The following is a 17500-nucleotide window of genomic DNA, read 5'->3' as shown; positions in this document are numbered from 1 at the left end:
ATAATAATAAATAAAATAAACTAATGAATAGATAAATAAACAAATAAATAAATAAAATTATTCGACTACACGTAACATTCCCTGGCTTGGCATACATTACAATGGATTAAGTGACATCATGATAGTAGCACTGAGTGGCAGTGACACTGTGGTACTGACGCGTTATGATATTGAAACATCAAAATAACACTTTTTTTTTCTCTCTCTCATTTAACCACCAGTAATTAAGTAAACTACATGTGCTAACGTCACTGCAAACCATGGTGTGACACTTTTTCACCTCTCTGTACCAACAACCTTATCAGTAATTGTGTGACACAGACCATAATATTTGGAGGATGAGTCAGGGAGGGCGCTGGTAATGACGTCCTTCTTTGTACGTAATATTTGGCCCACTTCATTTTGTGACACATATCCTGTTTAACTTTCACTGCTGCACAGTTTTTCCCGTAGTAACCTTCAGCATCTGCAATACTTTTTTTTTTACTTGTCTCTTGAATCACTGTACGCTAGACAAGACTAAATTAAACTTTTCTCTCACTTTTGTAAGATCACATAAATACTTCATCTTTTATAATGTTCCATATGTTAATCAAAGACGAGCGCAGCATAAAAAGGGTTAAAGGGCGACACAGAGAGGATGCTGGTAATGCCACCGTGCTGTGTATTTGCCATCCTTCATTTTGCCCCACATGTCCTGTCTGAAGTGTGACTCAGGGAGGGCGCCTGTACTCCCTGTTATGTATATGACTCCTTTCATTTTGTGGCGCAGATCCTGTTTGAATGGGAACTCAGGTTGAGAGAGGGTGCAGGTAATAACACCTTTCTAGTATGTATTTGACACCTTTCATCTTGCGGGGCAGATCCTGTTCGAGGGGTGGCTGAGAGACAACAGTGACGTGATCGCCCTGAGTGACGTGAGGACGGAGGGCGTCCCGATGGGCAAGGACGACTCGCTTGACGAGGATGACGACTTGACGTTCACCGCCAGGCAACCTCCCACCACCACCACCGCGGAGACTTCCCAGACACTCGCAGCAGAAGCAAACCTGACGCAGACGCAGGATTTGCCCACACCGGAGGATGCTCCCACAGCGACGGACACGGAGGCTCAGGACGACAGTACCACCTCGGATGGCCCTCTTGCAGGCGTCCCACTCGACCAGCCATCGAAATCCACAGCAGAAGCGCCCTTGAGTCCTGCAGAGGGAAACGTGGCGGTGGACGAAGTGACGGAGACTCCGGACGTTGATCCTTCCACTGATACTCCAGGGGAAGAGACTCAAACCACTGAGGAGGTCAGCGGAGGCGTTGACATCGTTGCTATGAATTCAACCACGTCAGGAGATGATGAAGGGACTTTGCATGGCCATGTGTCAGATTCCTTCAGCACCACAGCGACGACTGGCAAGGAGGGTAATACAGACGAAGAACAATTGGCAAACATCTCAGCGACGGACGATGAGGTAACGGCGCCAGAATCCATATCGGGCACCGGAGTAGTCACAAACAGCAGCACCACTTTGTCCATTCCCGGCGTGACCACTGACGGCCTGCAAGCTAACAGTACCACCTCCACCACCAGCACCTTGACCAACACCAACACCAGCGTGTCTCAGCGCAGCGGGACTCCTAATTTGGTCCCCACAAAGATAGAATACACCGACGAAAGCGAAGATATGGCTGAGAATATACTCGGAGGTGATGAATTAACGTCAGGGACAACACCTGGGGAATCACAGGCCGATGGAACCTCAGGGACCATCACATCACCCTCAGGTATCACAGTGCCCCTTGAATCCACACCTCTACCCTCGGCCAGCGGCAACACCACGGAGGCGGTGAGCGCGAAGCCTGTTTCCAGCACCTCTTGGCAAGTGTTCCAGGTGTTCTTGGTACTGTGTGCGCTGGGGCTGCTGGCACTTGGGTTTCTGTACTGGAAGAAGAAGCGGCGGCAGGACGACGAGATTCCAGTGTTCCAGCGCGGCACGGACTACCACAATCCGGCCTTCAGCATGGAGGACGCCGCTAACTTTATGTCCCGCGCTGGCCGCAACACCTACAAGACCATTGAGTAGCCGTTGGACCTGCGAGTCCGGCCATTATGCCTCTCTCTCTCTGCCTCCCTGCCGGTGTGACCCAGTGCGCATCTGTGATACCAGTGGACGGACGCCTTGCTGATTACTGGGCTTGTGTGATACTCGCCTCTGGGAACTTAGAATAATCGCTGGGCTATTGAGAGATATCTGGTGATGCGTGTGCGAGATGATGTGCGTTTCTAGTACTATTGAATCGATGCCTTGTATGTGTATGTATGTATGTGTGTGAGGAACAGGTCCATTTTCTAACCTGCAGCGCCTCAAGACACACGAACTATAGCTATCTGAAAACTAAAGAATGATATATGTGTTCCTTTCAATGCCCATCTGTCAGTTACTGCTGAGGTCTGCGCCGGGCTGCCACTACTACGAGTTGCTGGGTGGCAGTGGCAGCAGGTGGCAGCGGTGGTGCTGTCCCTCAGTGGTCTGGTGTGAGTGCTGAGGGACTTGAGGGTCTGCATGGGACGTGGGTGTTATCACGGGCGCCCCTTGGTCCTTGGGAGTTGGGTGCCGGGTGTTTGTGATTTAAGGATGCGGAGACAGACTTAAGCACATCCTTGACTGACGAGTGAAGGTGCCGCAACACCAGAGTTATGTAGCGCCTGAAACGCAGCCTTATAACGTGTATTTACTATATGATATGCCTCACACTTCTCTATGTTACTAAATTTCCCCTTCTTTTTGATATGTGTGCTACAAGACGTCTGAGCCCTTGCCTAAACCCTTGGCCGCCCCTCCCTCCCCCTAGACGAGTTTCCTGTAAGGCTCGCTGGCTAGGATGGCTTGGACTTGTGAGCCTCGTTGGGACCATATTCTGAAGCACTTCTGAGCCACACATCCACAATTTTCAAAAGTCTCCGATTGAAGTTACACGGATTTTTAAGGGTGTTTTAATGATTCCAGTGGCAGATTAACAAGATTTCCACATTATTAAGAGAAACGCTCTGAAAACCTATATAATTATCTATGGTCTTTGAAAATAGTCGTGGTGAAGGAGCAGTGTTTCAGAACACAGGCCTCGGTGCAATGGTCCCAAGGGAAGGACGCAGCTATGGCTGTCATGCACCATCTACTGGTCCTGATGGCAGCTGCACAAGTTTTCTGGTGGGTGAAGTTAAACTTTTTTTTTTTTTTATCAGTGATGAATCTGTGTTACTCCTTGCTGCGTCACAATAGTCTATGCCAATCAGAGTGATGCTCATATAAATTGCATTTCATGTGTGAGAGTACGATACTCAACCATAACATGTACAGTCACACATAAAATTTCGTGTGTGTGTGTGGGGGGGGGGTGGCTGTGCATTCCCCACTCCTTTCTCTACTGCGAGTACAAAATATGAAACATTTCCGAAACGATTCGACTGCATCTCAACCTGCACTATTGTCACTGCTCACTTGCTTGATGAAAACTTTCATATCATATCATACGACACTGAATATGTAACTTATTACGACTACCGATAACATTGATTGGCAAACATAATCCTTTCTTACTTTATTACATCGTCGCAGTTCTGGCGTGTGTATGAGGCTGTGCGACGTCACATCGTTAGACAGACCTGCCGTATAGAAAGGGGGGGAGAACAAACACACACACACACACACACACACACACACAAACTTTTATGAGTGACTGTACGAGTTACGTGATGGTTGACATGAAGAGACTGGTTACATGCTCTCTTTCGGGTTGCCGCCTTGGTGTTATGCTGGCTCAACTCTCTAAACATGAACATGCTGCTTGAACCAGTGTGGGCTTTGAAACAGTATACTTATCATGCGTGTTCACTGTAATAGCACCTCAAATCAGGTTGTATCAGTCATAAAAGTTTATCTGAATCACTCCATCACACGTGTGTTAAATCAAACCTATAAAGAGCAGCAGACCTTGGACTTTATCACCATAGTTCAAGATGACAAACAGCTTGGTGGTCTTGAAAATGCGCGGCGCTGCTTCGAAACAAATGAAACATGTACTTCCCCTGATTCAAGTCCTAGATACCTTATATATTCGATTTATTGCAGGTTTGTAAACATCGAAATAAAGAGAATTAAAAACATATGTAACAATTTCTTACATTTATGACTGAATGGATATTGGAGAGGAAGAAATGAGGGAGCTGAAACACTGATAGGGTTGGCAGGCCTGGCTTCAGGGACTTCCTCGAGTCGTCACCAGTCTTGCTGTGTCCGTATTATCTGCGTGTCGTCCACGTGTCGTCTTCCTGTCCTCCACTGTCTCCCCTGGTTAGTCCTTCAGTGTTTTCTTTGTATTACAGCCTCTCTTATATCAACAGTGAAGCGCTTTACGTTATTTTTTTGCAATGGACTAAGGCATGTATGCTTATCTTGGTTAGTCCTCTAATTTCCAAGCTGCTTATCCCTCCTGGTCAGTTTTGCATTTTTTTTTTTTTTCCCTTTGTATTGCACCCTCTCGTCTATCTTCACTGGAAAGTAGTACATGATTTTAGCAAGGCACTGAGGCGTGTGTATGTTAATCTTGGTCAGTTCTCTCGTGTTTTCTGGCTCATATCAATACTTGTTACTGGTGTTGACTTGTATTCTAGCCTCTCTTCTGCCCTCGGTGAAACGCAATACGTGATTTTTAGACGTGTGTGTGTGTGTGTGTGTGTGTGTGTGTGTATGTGTGTGTGTTAAGATTCATCCTGGTTAAGTTACTTTTTCTTTTTCTTTTCATTATAGCCTCATCCCTTCTCTTCTGGGCAGGCCTTTCATTACAACGATATTCATTAACAAGGAACTGAGATGCGTACAGTACAAGTTTATATCCGTCTTGCTTAATTCACTCGTGTTGTTTTTGTTCTCTAGCCTCTTCTTATGCTCACTCTTGGTCAGTCATGCAGTGATTTCCTTCTGTTTTAGCGGACCATTACAACTACTCGTATTTCAATTTGAGCACGGGGGGAGGGGATGCTGCAGAAACCAGTGTTCTTATTCGAGTCGACTGTCCCTCTGATACAGACACTGGAACCACGCCTAGTGTTATTTGTTTCTTTCAGGAATGACATATTTTATCCTCATTACAATTATTCAAACTTTGGCAAGGAAGGCATGTTGGAAAAGCTTGATTGTTTAAAAAGCGAATGAGACGTAATACCGTGGTCATATGGCGCATGCTGGAGATTCGTGTGTTCTTATCTTGACTCTGCATTCCCTCTCCTTGGTATCTAAGCACTTTTAAACTACGCCTAATATTGTTTGCCTTATGTTATCAAGGGCAAAATATTTTAGCCACGGAAGGAATACAGGAGAAACGTGTATTCTTATCTCGATCCTGCATTCCTTCGCCTTAATATTTAGACGCAGAAACCACACTTAGTATTTTGTAATGTTACTAAGGACAGCATATTTTAGCTTCTCCTTAGAACTATTGTAACACGGAAGGAATGCTTGAGAAACGCGTGTCCTTATCTTGACCTGACATTCCCCTCTCCTTCGTTTGTATACCCTGAAACCACGCTTATTGTTTATAATATTATCAAAGAGAATATTTTTGCCGCTTATTAAAACTATTTCAACTTAAACTCGGAATGAATCCCGGAGAAACGTGTGTGTTATCTTAAAATCCCTCTCCTTGGTATCTGAACACTTCTAAACCACGCCTAATATTATTTCCTTTATGTTACCATGATAAAATATTTCAGCCATGACAGGAATGCAGGAGAAACGTGCGTGTTCTTATGTCGACCCTGCATTCCCTCTTCCTGGGATAAACACCTCTTCAATCACGCCTCGTGTTGTTTGTTTCTTCCAAGAATGTAGGGCCAAGATAAGGAACACGCACGGTTCACTAACATTCCTTCCTTGTTGAAGCTAAAATAGTTCTAATGAGAAGCTAAATAGTTCTAATGAGAAGCTAAAGCTTCTCATTAGAACTATTTTAGCTTCAACAAGGAAGGAATGTTAGTGAACCGTGCGTGTTCCTTATCTTGGCCCTACATTCTTTCTCCTTGATATCTAAACACCCTCAATTCTTGATCTAATATGCCAATATTTTAGCCTCTCATTGCAACTATTCTAACTTGAACAAAGAAGGAATGACAGAGAATCGTGTGTCTTTCCATCATCACCCTGCCTTCCCTCTCCTTAAAACACATAGACATTTCTTAAAGCCACATCTACTATTGTTTGTTATGTTACCAAGGACAACATACACACACCACGGCCTCCTTCCAGCATCTTTTAATTCTTTTGGCATAACACGACTTACTTTTCTTCTTCTCTTGGCATTTACGAACTTAACATACCGCATTGTTCTATCAAGGGAGGATTGGAATAGGAGACGAATCTTCATTATTCTGTGACTTCCTGCAATTTGTATCAAGCTGAGGACGGTCGTGTGTGTGTGTGTGTGTGTGTGTGTGTGTGTGTGTGTGTGTGTGTGTGTGTGTGTGTCTTTGTTTCTTGAGGTGGGTGTTGTGGTGGAAGTAAGTGTGGGTGTTTGTGTGTTTACTGTTTATCTTCTTCCTCTTGGTTTTCTTTGTGGTTTTAACGGTGTCTTTAATTTCTACAGCATCCTTTTATTTACATCTTTCTTTTTTTTATCATAGCAATTTTTTTCACTTAATAGTTCTTTTTTATTGGCTTTATTTTCTTATTCTATCTTCTCCCACTCAGTTTTCTTTGTTTACCTTTTTTTCGATTTTTTTTTCATATTATCTTTTATTTCTTTTACTTCATTTTCTTTTAAGTTGTATACTCTCCATATTTATTTTTGTTCACCCTTATTCTATACCGTTTTCCTTTCGTTATTTCCTCCCAAAACATTTTCTTTATCAATTTCCTTGCCATTTTCTTAATCTTCCACCCCATTTAAATTTATTTTTCTTTAATTTCATCTACATTCTTCTTAATTATTGCCTAAGTGTTGCATTTCCGCCCTCATGAGCTTTTTTTTTTTTTTTCTATGGCGTTTAGTTATGTGAGAAGATGGTGATGTAGCGATGGATAACTGTTATAAAAGGGAAGGTGGTGCTGCACAAGACTTTCTTCTTTCTCTCATCCCTATTGTCCACCTTTCTAAGGCAAGAATTAACCAGTATTCTCAATCATTCATCCCTTTGTCTGGTAAACTCTGGAACTCTTTGCCTGCTTCTGTGTTTCCTTCTTCCCGTGACTTGGACTCTTTCAAGAGGGAGGTGTAAAGACACTTATCCTTTAAATTTTGATGACCACTTTTGACTCTTTGGGGACCGGCACCTCAATGGGCTGGGATGTGTGAATAACAGACGCAGAAATAAAAACGTGTTAGGTACAGAGACGAAGGATGTTCAGGTCACCCACTGTAACATTTAAGGCGTTATGCAGAGCTTTATAGTCGAGGTAAAGCAAAGGGAAGGTTTCATGAATCTTTATTTAGAAAAAACTGTCTACAAATTAAGCCATAGCTGTGAATAAATCATGGTTCTAAGTGACAGGGATTGACAGCAGTTAAAAGACTTCCATAAACAAAACTTTGGTAATAAATGGATAGACAAATGGATAGATAGGTACATAGATAAGCATACATCATAAACAACAAAATACCGACAATGTACAGCAACAAATGACAAGTTCAACTTCATCCTGGAAGCATTTCTGAAAGAGTGACGCTTGTAGGAAGAGTGACGGGCAGACAGACAGACATGACGGCAGCGCGGCGACCAGTGTGTGGCGAGTGTTGGGGAGTTCCTTGCTGCGGGGAGGTATGGCACCGTGGCGGGTGTGATACAGTGAGGAGGGAAGGCAGCAGAGTGTGTGTGTGTGTGTGTGTGTGTGTGTGTGTGTGTGTGTGTGTGTCGCGTAAGAAAAGGAAAAGGAGCATTTTCATAAACGTCACATTACTTACGTCACATCAGTTTCGAAGGCTTAATGACTACAAAAGAGAAGTGTATTCATCGTGGGTGTACAGAAGTGCGTGGCCAGCGATGAATGCAGAGTGTTGTGCCTCTTGAACACCTGCTGTATGCTCGGCCTGGGTAGGTGTTGCGGGGAGCGCCAGGCATCAGCTGCCAGTGTGTTTCACCCTTTACGAAAACTGTCAAGCTGTTCCCAAACACCATCCTGGTGGTGCCTTACTCGCCGGGTCAGCGGCTGCCGCCTCGCGCCACACGGGCGGGGTGAGGTACTCGTACATCACTGGTTGGCTCAGGAAGTGTTGACCTCTTGGCACCGCCACACCGCAGTTTGTGGCGTGACGCGTGCAGCTGCCCAGCGCGTGGTCCTGACAAGCAGGTGTTGCGAAGCGCGTCCCAAGCACAGCATGTATGCATTACTGCACGCGGCGACTCTGATGCAGCGGCGCACCACCTGCAGCAGCGGAGACAGCATTAAGTGAAGCTTAAGCTTTTACGCTAGACACGTGAGCAGAAACTGGCTGCCTTGAAACTTGAAACGGCATCGCGCTTTGAAGGCCGCGGCGGCAATGGCTGGCGGCGGGAACACTCTGCCGCCAGAGTGGGGGAGTGTTGGCGCGCCCACCTCACTCCGCCTCGCCAGCCTGCCAGGCGCGGCACAGGGAACGGCGTTAAACTCTCTGTGACGTGCTGCTGCTCTTGGTTTGATCCCTTTCTGTATAGTTTGTCTGATATACTAGTAGTACAGCTGCAAGAGTGGCAGTTGTAATAATGATAATAATGATGAAAATAAAACTAATAATAATAATAATAATAATGATAATAATAATAATAATAATAATAATAATAATAATAATAATAATAATAACAACAACAATGATAATATGTAAGTAGACGTAGGAGCCTTGTTTCCATGAGGATAAGTTACACACTTCATGAACCTTCATCGTCGTTCTCATAACTTTTTGAGCATCGTGTAAAGCCTCGGGTGTGGGCGAGAGGAAGGAGATTGAGCGTGGAAGCAGCAAACAAGAGGCCAGCATTGCCCCGCCACCACTGTGGTCTGTTGCCTCACACTGACGAGGGATTCCACAGTTATCATTACGCGGAAGGACTGAAGGACGCGTGGGACGGTCGCTGGATGGAAAAGACGAGGCTGAGTTAATCTGAACAGACTTAGATAGTGAGTAGTGTTAGAAAATGTTTTGCTGCTCCAGTCCCGCTCCCATAAAAATGTTAATAGGTTTCCATCCCTTCAGTTTTATTAAGTACATTTCATCAGGTCATCATAACTTGGACAGTTATTCATATATCTCAATACATAAGATGAATAAACAAAAATTCAGTCTGTACACAAATCATTGGTTATCACACAAAATAGTTTCCTGATGTACGTACAAGAGTCAGAAATAAATTCAAAACAAATCACAATACTGCACCTTCGTGAAAAGTAAAAAAAAAAAAAAAAAGAAAAGAAAAGAAAAAAAAAGAATATTTGTGTATAGGTTACCTAAACACGGAAAACCAAAATATCTTCATTATTCTTTCAACTTTTAACCAGTACCTGAAATATTGTATATAGCAAGTAGTTTCGCTTCCTTGATAACTGTTACATCATCTCTATCTAACATTATATCGTTTTCATCCAAGCTTCAGTTTATTCACGTAATATAAACATTACAACATCAGCACCTCACAGACAACTTGGCTTGGTGCTTGAAATCCATAGAACTCAATTCCCCGTCAGTTCCTTCCTCGAAACTCTTAGGCGCTGAATTTCAAACCTATCAGCGTTTCCCCTGGACCACTCAACAGGCTCTAGTGGAAGTTATTGGGTGTGTCAAGGGTGCCCTCCTGACACTAGTAGACAGTTAAAGAATAATTCTGCATCACCAGGAAGTAAACACTCATGAAAACTTGAATATTCATCTCTGTGGTCTTTGAAAACAGTCGTGATGGGAGTTGAGAAAACAAAGCGTTTAAGAATATATCCTTCAGTCTAGTTATCTGTGTATCACGTAACGGAGCGAGAGAGAGAGAGAGAGAGAGAGAGAGAGAGAGAGAGAGAGAGAGAGAGAGAGAGAGAGAGAGAGAGAGAGCTTGAACCGCAGGGCTAAGGAACGTGACGGAGGCGTTGACGAAGGTTAAGAAGCTAGAGGCTGTGGTGGACTTGAGTGTGGTGGGTGTGGTGGATGTCACTCGAAGGACTTGTTGTTGAGCCAGGGCCTGAAGATGGGCAGCGAATCTGGGTACTGGGCGCCGCGCTTCTTCTTGAGTGTGCCGTCAGAGTTGCGGTAAGGGTAGGTGGCCATCATGATCGGCAGCTGCAGCCTGATCTCCTTCTCCAGGTTGTTGGGCTCAATGATGAACTGAAAGAGGAGGTGAAGGAGCATCAGTAGACAAATTTATGGATGAGGTTGATAGGTGCAACAGCGAGAGACAGAGAGTGAGATGGCGGGATGGAACTGCAGCAGAGTTAGAAAGGATGCGAGTCAGAGAGGAAGATGCAAGGAACAGAAACAACAGGATGAGACTCGTACGTGGCGCCAACCCCTCACTCCAGGGAAACAGCGAAAGATGATGATAATGATGATAGGTGGAACTGCAGGATGAGGTGGAGGAAGATTAATAGACAGATATATGAGTGAGAATGAACTGTAGGTGGAGGAGGTGGATAATTAAGGGGGACTGTTTGTTATGGGGACTGAATGAGGGTGTTTTAGAGGAGTTGGGAGTGAGTGAGTGCTTAAGATATTCACATTTGTTTGTTGTAGGGACTGAATGATGTTTATGTTAAAGGAGTTCTAAAGAAAATATATCAAAAGTGTAATAGAAGGACTGGGAAAAGTATCGTGCCAAAAATATTTTCTGTTCGTAAGAAAAAATTGTGATGAAGTAGTAGTAGTAGTAGTAGTAAGATTAGGCAAGACTGTGAGTGCTAAAAATATTAACAATTGTAAAGAAAAAAAGTGATCAAACATTACGAAAACATGAGACTTAATGAGCTTGACTCCTATTACAATACAATTAGGCAAGAACAGAAGAAGACGAGATTAGGTTATGAAGAAAGGACAAACATGAACTTAATCATCAATACCTCAACTAGGTAAACACACACACACACACACACACACACACACACACACACACACACACACACACACACACAAGAATACATTAGACAGGAGGAAGAACAAGAACAAAAAACAAGAAAACTAATTCAGATCAAAGTAGATATGAAGACAAAAAACAAAACAAAAAAACAACGTCTGTATACCGCAAACAACTGAAACAAACACACACGAACCCATCCAGACCCACACACGCAAGAAAACAATCCTGTCATTCACTTACAAACACGTCATACTGAATGCGGATGAGGTGACACCCGCGCAAGTTGGTGGGAGGCAGGGGCGGCACGTACAGCTGCTCGTTTTTCCAGTCGTCTGTGTCGCTCGGCTTGACTTTCCCGCGAGCCACCGAGGACAGCTCCCGCGTCTCCGTCTGCACCACCTTGCTCTTCGACATGTACTGGATCGTCTGAAGGCGAGGAGAAGGCGTGAGGATATGTGTTGTGCTGGAGTGGAGTTTTTGGGAGTGTGAGGTGTGGGAGGAAAAGCTGGACTGGTTTGTTTGGAGGACCAGGATGAGGAGTGGTGAGGAGGAGAGGAGAGGATTTTGTTTCTGACTGCCTGAAGGAATGAAATATTGACTGACTTACTGAACGAATGATCGATGGATTGAATTATTCATTGGCTGACTGCCTGACTGCCCTTTTGAACGGTTGATTGATTGATTTACCAAGAGACTGGCTGGCTTATTGACTAACTGCTTGACTGCTTGGGTGAATGAATGACTGACTTCAGGGGTGTGAGGGGGAGGCGTGTGAGGTGTGAGGTGTGGGAGGGGAAGATGGAGAAGAAACGGGACTGGTTTAGAGGAGAAGTGGTGAGAAGATCCTGTTTCTGACCGGATGGATGGATGAATGAAATACTGACTGACTGACTACATGAATGAAACACTGGTTGACTGATACCCTGAATGGATGGAGCATTGACTGACTGACTACATGTATGAACGATTGATTGGTTAAATTATTGGCTGTCTGAATGACTGACTGACCTATTGAATGGATGACTGATTTCTTGACTGACTGAATGACTTGTTGACTGATTGACTGCTTGAATTAATGAATAACCGACTTTCTTACTTCCATACTGCTTGGATAAATAACAGACTTTCTAACCTTCGTGACTGATTAACAAATTGACCGTGTGAATCTGACAGACCGGCAAATTGACTGCAAATCTACATAACTAACTAAATGCTTCTGATTGACTGACTGACTGACTAGACCTAAATATAACCAACTTTATATTTCTGATAGACTAACTGACAAGCTGACAACAAACCACTAACCTCATACATTTAACTGACTACAACCATAAAACAACCTAACCTCATTACTAAACCCACATTTTAGACTCCAACAAATCCATGTAACAATATCCCAAGCAAACCCAGCCTTACCATACCTCAGTGAGACAGGCTCTGGTCTTCTTGATGGTAACCTTGCTCTGGTTCTGCACCCTGGCCCACACACTGATGGTCTCACCGGGCACGTAACCTCCTCGGTCCAGCCTTACGCGGCAGGAGACAGGGCCACGCGACAGACACGTCATCCCCAAGTTGTGCTCAATCTCGCAGTGGAAGGGTTGCTGTGGGAGGGGAAAAAGTTAGATGAATAGATGGTGGTGTGGTGGTACTGAGGGAGTTAAGGACTGGAGAAAAGGATTCATAATTTTGGACTTGTTTTTGAACTGTTTTCTTTAGGGTCTAGCACATTCAGTGGGCCTTTTCATTAGTTCTGTAGCCTTTGGCCAGAACCTCAAGTACAGAAAAGGAGGAGGAGCAGGAGGAGAAAAGAAGAATACGGAGGAGAAGGAGGAGGAGGAGGAGGAGGAGGAGGAGGAGAAAAGGAAACGAAAGAAGAGGAAGAGGAGAAGAAGTAGGAAAAAAAGATAGAGGAGGAGAAAAAAAAAAGAAAAAAAGACGGAGGAGAATAAGAAGAAGAAAGAACAAGAAGAATGTACACAGGAGACGCCCCTTCACGTGCTCACCGCCAGGATGGAAGGCTCCACGTTGAGGTCGATCGGGTTCATGACGATAAACACTTGCTGGTTCTTGTGCGTGAGGCCGTTGGGTTCCCTTAGGGCGGCCTTGCAGTAGTACTGGACCCAGCCGTGCTTGCCCAGGAAGGTGGAAGGCAAGCCGAGTGGCAGACCCAGCTTGAAGGGGAAACTGTGGATCCCCGGAGACAGCAGGATGGGGCCCTGACCTGCGCGTTAAGGAAAGGTTACATTGGCCTTCACCTTCAGACACACTCCTACGTACAGACCTTGAGGAAGCCAAGATACACCATTAGGAGAGGGAACAATGGTAATAATGATGGTAGTGACAGTAATAACGCGGGAGTGATGTCAGTAATGAGGAGAGGGGCTGCGAGACAACAGACGGGTGGCTGTAATGATTTGCCACGCCTTGATATAGAGCCGTCGCCACGCCGCCGCCGGGCCATCCAGTCCTGCTGCGTTAGTCTCACTCGCTGGATTAGAGTCACTAGTCCAATAGTAATACAGTTAAGTGGCGTGAGGAGCTGTGAGGAGGCGCGGATTAATACATAGCCAGTTAGTCGCGTGAGAGGAGTGTCGCCGCGAGACCTGAGGATTGTGGGACTGTTTAGAAGGAAGGGATGGGACTTACCCCGGGGCGTCTGGTGTTCCTCGTTCTCCATGGGGTATCGCTCGTCTGCAAAGAGCGGGTGTTACTGGGGCGGGGGGCACGGAGCTCCAGGGAGGGAGGGGGTAAAGGGTACAGACTGACACTCCTGACGTTCTGACGACACATGACCGTCAACACAATGCATGAGGCGCTATTGTCACGTGGCCTTAAACATACACGTCACTCGGCTTGGCTATAAGTCTAAACCAACCCCTTGTCTGCCCCGATTGGTGAAATATAATTAAATGTCCTGATCCAAGGTATAAGTGTGATCAAGTGGCATAAATTAGTGTGCTTGCACAATGATGTCGTCTAGGAGTACAAACCAAAAACTCTCCAACTTCTGATTCATTATCAAACCTTAAGGCGAGTCCACACCAGGAAACTAAGTTCAGAAACAAAGTTTGCAAAGTCTTCAAACAATTTCCAGTTTGCAAGCCGTTTCCAAACACTTTACAAACTGCATGCAAACTGTTTCAAAAATTTGCTTCCAATTTTTTTTTTTTTTTTCTGGTATGGACAGGCCTTTAACAAAGTAGCTACATCTGGTGATAAAGTATTGTGCACGAGACTTAATTCCAAATCATCTGAGGGCGAGACAAATCCTAAACCATCTGAGACGCTTACAAGACTAATCCTTTCTTACTCTCTTCGTTTAACTCACTTTCTCCTTTCTCCCTCGCTTTTTTTTCTTTTTTTTTATGCAAGCGGATCACTGGCCAAGGGCAAAAAAATCATTAGAAAAAAAAGGTCCACTTAAGTGCCAGTTCTTCGCCATTAACCAATTCTTAAATTAATGAACCTATCTCTATCTCTCCTATATATTTTCCCATTTCTCCTGCCTTCCCTTTCTTACTCTCTCCATCTATATCCCTTCTACTAACATCATTACATATCTCTATAAGATAAAGAAATATGCAATGATGTTAGTCCTGTCTTTTCTCACTCACCCATTTATCAATATCTCTCCCAGTTTTACCTTTCTTCTATATTTTCCCGCCCCTCCTTTCTTATTCTCCCCGTCTATCTCCCTCCTCTATATCTTCCCGTCTTTTCCTCCTTCCCTTCCTCATCCTCTTCGTCTATCTCCTTCTCCCTTCCTCTAACATCTTCACCCTCTAATACCTTCGCTCGCTTACCTGGCTCGCCAAGAAGACGCATCCTGAAGTCGATGTAGTTTTCCTTATCGGTGTAGATGTGTTGGCGTCTGTCCATCACGCGCACCACGCCCTCACCGACCACGTGGAAGTACACACCTATGGGCAGAGAGGCGGGTTAGCAGAAGCGAGGGAAGGCTCTGTTCTTGATATTGACTGAGAGAAAGGTTATATAGCGCTGGATCGAGATGGAGTGGAGTTGGTGGAGAAAATGGTGAAGAAAAGCACAGTGCAGAATATTCGAAACTGATTAAGTTATGGCGCTGCTGTAGTGAGGTTATGTACGCTCGAGAAAGAAGCTGAGTGTAAAAGTAAAACATGAAGTTGGCGGATGAAATAATCAAGAATAACACTGTACAGACTATTGGAAAATTCAATGATGAGAAATGTAATATGCTAGGCACAGAAACTATATCAGGAAAGGAAAACACATGGTATATAGATGTATATAGATATAGAAGGTATATAGATGATAAATACACTATAACAGAAAAGAAAACTATATGATAAGCACAAATGTAAAAATGGCAAATAAATAAACTATAACCGTAAAGAAAACTATGATTCATAATCACAAAAGCAAAGATGATAAATACGTAAATAAACTATAACAGAAAAGAACACACAAGATAAACACAGATACATATCATCAATAAACTTCGCATCGTATTACTTAAAACGAATAAAGGAAATGAACAGACAAAAACCGGCAAACTCATTCGAAAACACTCCAGGTAAAGGAGACAAGGCGCCGTTTAGGACAAAGCACGACTCTCTCACGACAGGACAGGACAGGACAGGACAGGTAGTGAGGCAATGGGAGTGGTGGCAGGCTGTCCTTGTGCTTATCTAGGTTAGTGACGGTACTGAGAGAGAGAGAGAGAGAGAGAGAGAGAGAGAGAGAGAGAGAGAGAGAGAGAGAGAGAGAGAGAGAGTAAACGTCATCTATTCTGGTCAGTATTCATCTGCCTCTGTCTGTTGGTCTATCTTTTTTTATGTAAGGGCGGAACTCTGGCTTAGGGTAACAAAAAGACTATATAAAGAAAGGTGCCAATCTCCAAAAAGTATAGATCTGTCCATCCCCTTGTCTATATATCTGTCTGTCTGTTTGTCTGTGTCTGTCTATTACTGAACGACCGAGTATGCAGTGTACGGTTCTCTTAAGCAATATTTCTATTTTTTTTCTTCGATTTCTTTCTTCCCCACATTTCGTTCAAGCCTCCTTCTCTTCCTTCTCTTTTTCTTCTTTTTATGTGTTCTTTCCATTATCATGTCATTTTCTTCACTTTTTTCCGTTACCTCCGTGTCTCTGTATGCTCTCCTATTTTTCTTCCTCTTCCTCCTCCTCCTCCTCTTCCTTTTCCTTTGTTTTCAGTCCAGTAACCTTTCTTCATTAAGATCAAAAGAAGAAAAAGCTTAGTCACGAGTTTTTATTAATTGAGGATCTGTGTGTGACTGTATCTGTCTGCCTCCTCCCTCTCTCTCTCTCTCTCTCTCTCTCTCTCTCTCTCTCTCTCTCTCTCTCTCTCTCTCTCACACACACACACACACACACTTGAGACATTACCAGCACAATGTCATCATCACCAGTATCGTGCGAAATCATTAGGAAACTGGGTGACGTGAATAACTTACCGAAGAAGAAGAAGGAAAATGTGGTGTGTTTGCCCAGTGACATAAAACACCGTGGAATTATCTACGCTTATTCCTTTGTTCAACCTAACCTGCTCATTTACCGACTTAGAGATACCGACTTAGAGAGAGAGAGAGAGAGAGAGAGAGAGAGAGAGAGAGAGAGAGAGAGAGAGAGAGAGAGAGAGAGAGAGAGAGAGAGAGAGTTTGAGCAAGATACGTGTTGAAATTTAAATCATGTATATATTTATTTTTTGCTACTGGTTGAATAACAATAATAATAATAATAATGATAATGATAATAATAATAATAATAATAATAATAATAATAATAATAATAATAATAATAATAATAACAGACTCGCAACAACCAAATAAATAAGTAAAAAAATCAATTAGAAAATAAAAACAAGCATATCAGAAATGAAGGACGGTCAAAAATCCTGCTTTCCTTCCTCCTGCCTTCCCTCCCCCCTTCCCTCCCTTCCTCTCTTCCTTCCCCCCTCGTCTTTGTCTCCGTGTCCTTCCTCTCCCTTTCCTCCTTTCCTCCTTTCCAGTTATCTGTCCTCTGCCTTCTTTGTCCTCTTCTTGCCCTTCATCCTCCTCCTCCTCCTCCTCCTCTTCCTTTTCTTTTCTTCTCATTCTCTCCTGGCCTCCATCCTCTCCTTTATATTTCATTCACATCTCTTCCTCCTCCTCCACTTTTCTTTGTTCTTGTTTTTGCTTCCTATTTCATTCCCCTTTCATTCATCCTTCTTCTATTTTCCCTTTCTTCCCTTCGCTATTTTCTCCTAACCTTCATCCTCGACTTTCCTCTCTCTCTCATTCACATCTCTTTCCATCTTCCATTTTCTTTGTCCTCGTCTTGTCTTCTTTATCTCATTCTCCTTTCATTCCTTACCTTTTCCCCCAGTCACCATCCTCCTCCTCCTCCTCCTCCTCCTCCTCTTATCATATCTCAGCCCCTCCTCATTCC

The 17500-nt window shown here is 43.9% G+C and overlaps 3 protein-coding genes across 12 annotated transcripts in view; 2 read left to right on the top strand and 1 right to left on the bottom strand.

Annotated features, from left to right (window-relative positions):
- LOC135105697 (uncharacterized) overlaps positions 1-4159 on the top strand; it is a 48578-nt gene extending 44419 nt beyond the window's left edge. For all 5 annotated transcript variants that reach the window (XM_064014088.1, XM_064014089.1, XM_064014092.1 and 2 more), the window contains one exon: positions 864-4159. In XM_064014088.1, coding sequence (XP_063870158.1) covers positions 864-2078 — 1215 coding nt within the window. In that variant the 3' untranslated portion in view covers positions 2079-4159. The remainder of the gene's footprint in view (positions 1-863) is intronic.
- Positions 4160-4276: 117 nt separating this feature from the next.
- Positions 4277-17500, top strand: part of LOC135105698 (tudor and KH domain-containing protein homolog) — an 88412-nt gene continuing 75188 nt past the window's right edge. The window contains exon 1 of the mRNA XM_064014095.1: positions 4277-4346. The gene's annotated coding sequence lies outside the window, so the exon portion shown is untranslated. The remainder of the gene's footprint in view (positions 4347-17500) is intronic.
- The window catches only part of LOC135105700 (arrestin domain-containing protein 17-like), a 57940-nt gene continuing 47899 nt past the window's right edge, over positions 7460-17500 (bottom strand). For 5 of the 6 annotated variants that reach the window (XM_064014101.1, XM_064014096.1, XM_064014097.1 and 2 more), the window contains exons 3-8: positions 14875-14991; positions 13718-13762; positions 13075-13292; positions 12490-12672; positions 11309-11494; positions 7460-10323 (exon numbers count right to left, since the gene is read on the bottom strand). In XM_064014101.1, coding sequence (XP_063870171.1) covers positions 10150-10323; positions 11309-11494; positions 12490-12672; positions 13075-13292; positions 13718-13762; positions 14875-14991 — 923 coding nt within the window. In that variant the 3' untranslated portion in view covers positions 7460-10149. The remainder of the gene's footprint in view (positions 10324-11308; positions 11495-12489; positions 12673-13074; positions 13293-13717; positions 13763-14874; positions 14992-17500) is intronic. The other variant, XM_064014102.1, reaches the window with a different exon arrangement.

This window comes from Scylla paramamosain, chromosome 12, assembly GCF_035594125.1.
Source record: "Scylla paramamosain isolate STU-SP2022 chromosome 12, ASM3559412v1, whole genome shotgun sequence".
Lineage (NCBI taxonomy): Eukaryota > Metazoa > Arthropoda > Malacostraca > Decapoda > Portunidae > Scylla > Scylla paramamosain.
The sequence above is the reverse complement of the archived record's forward strand: the minus strand, read 5'-3'. Positions and strand labels throughout refer to the sequence as shown.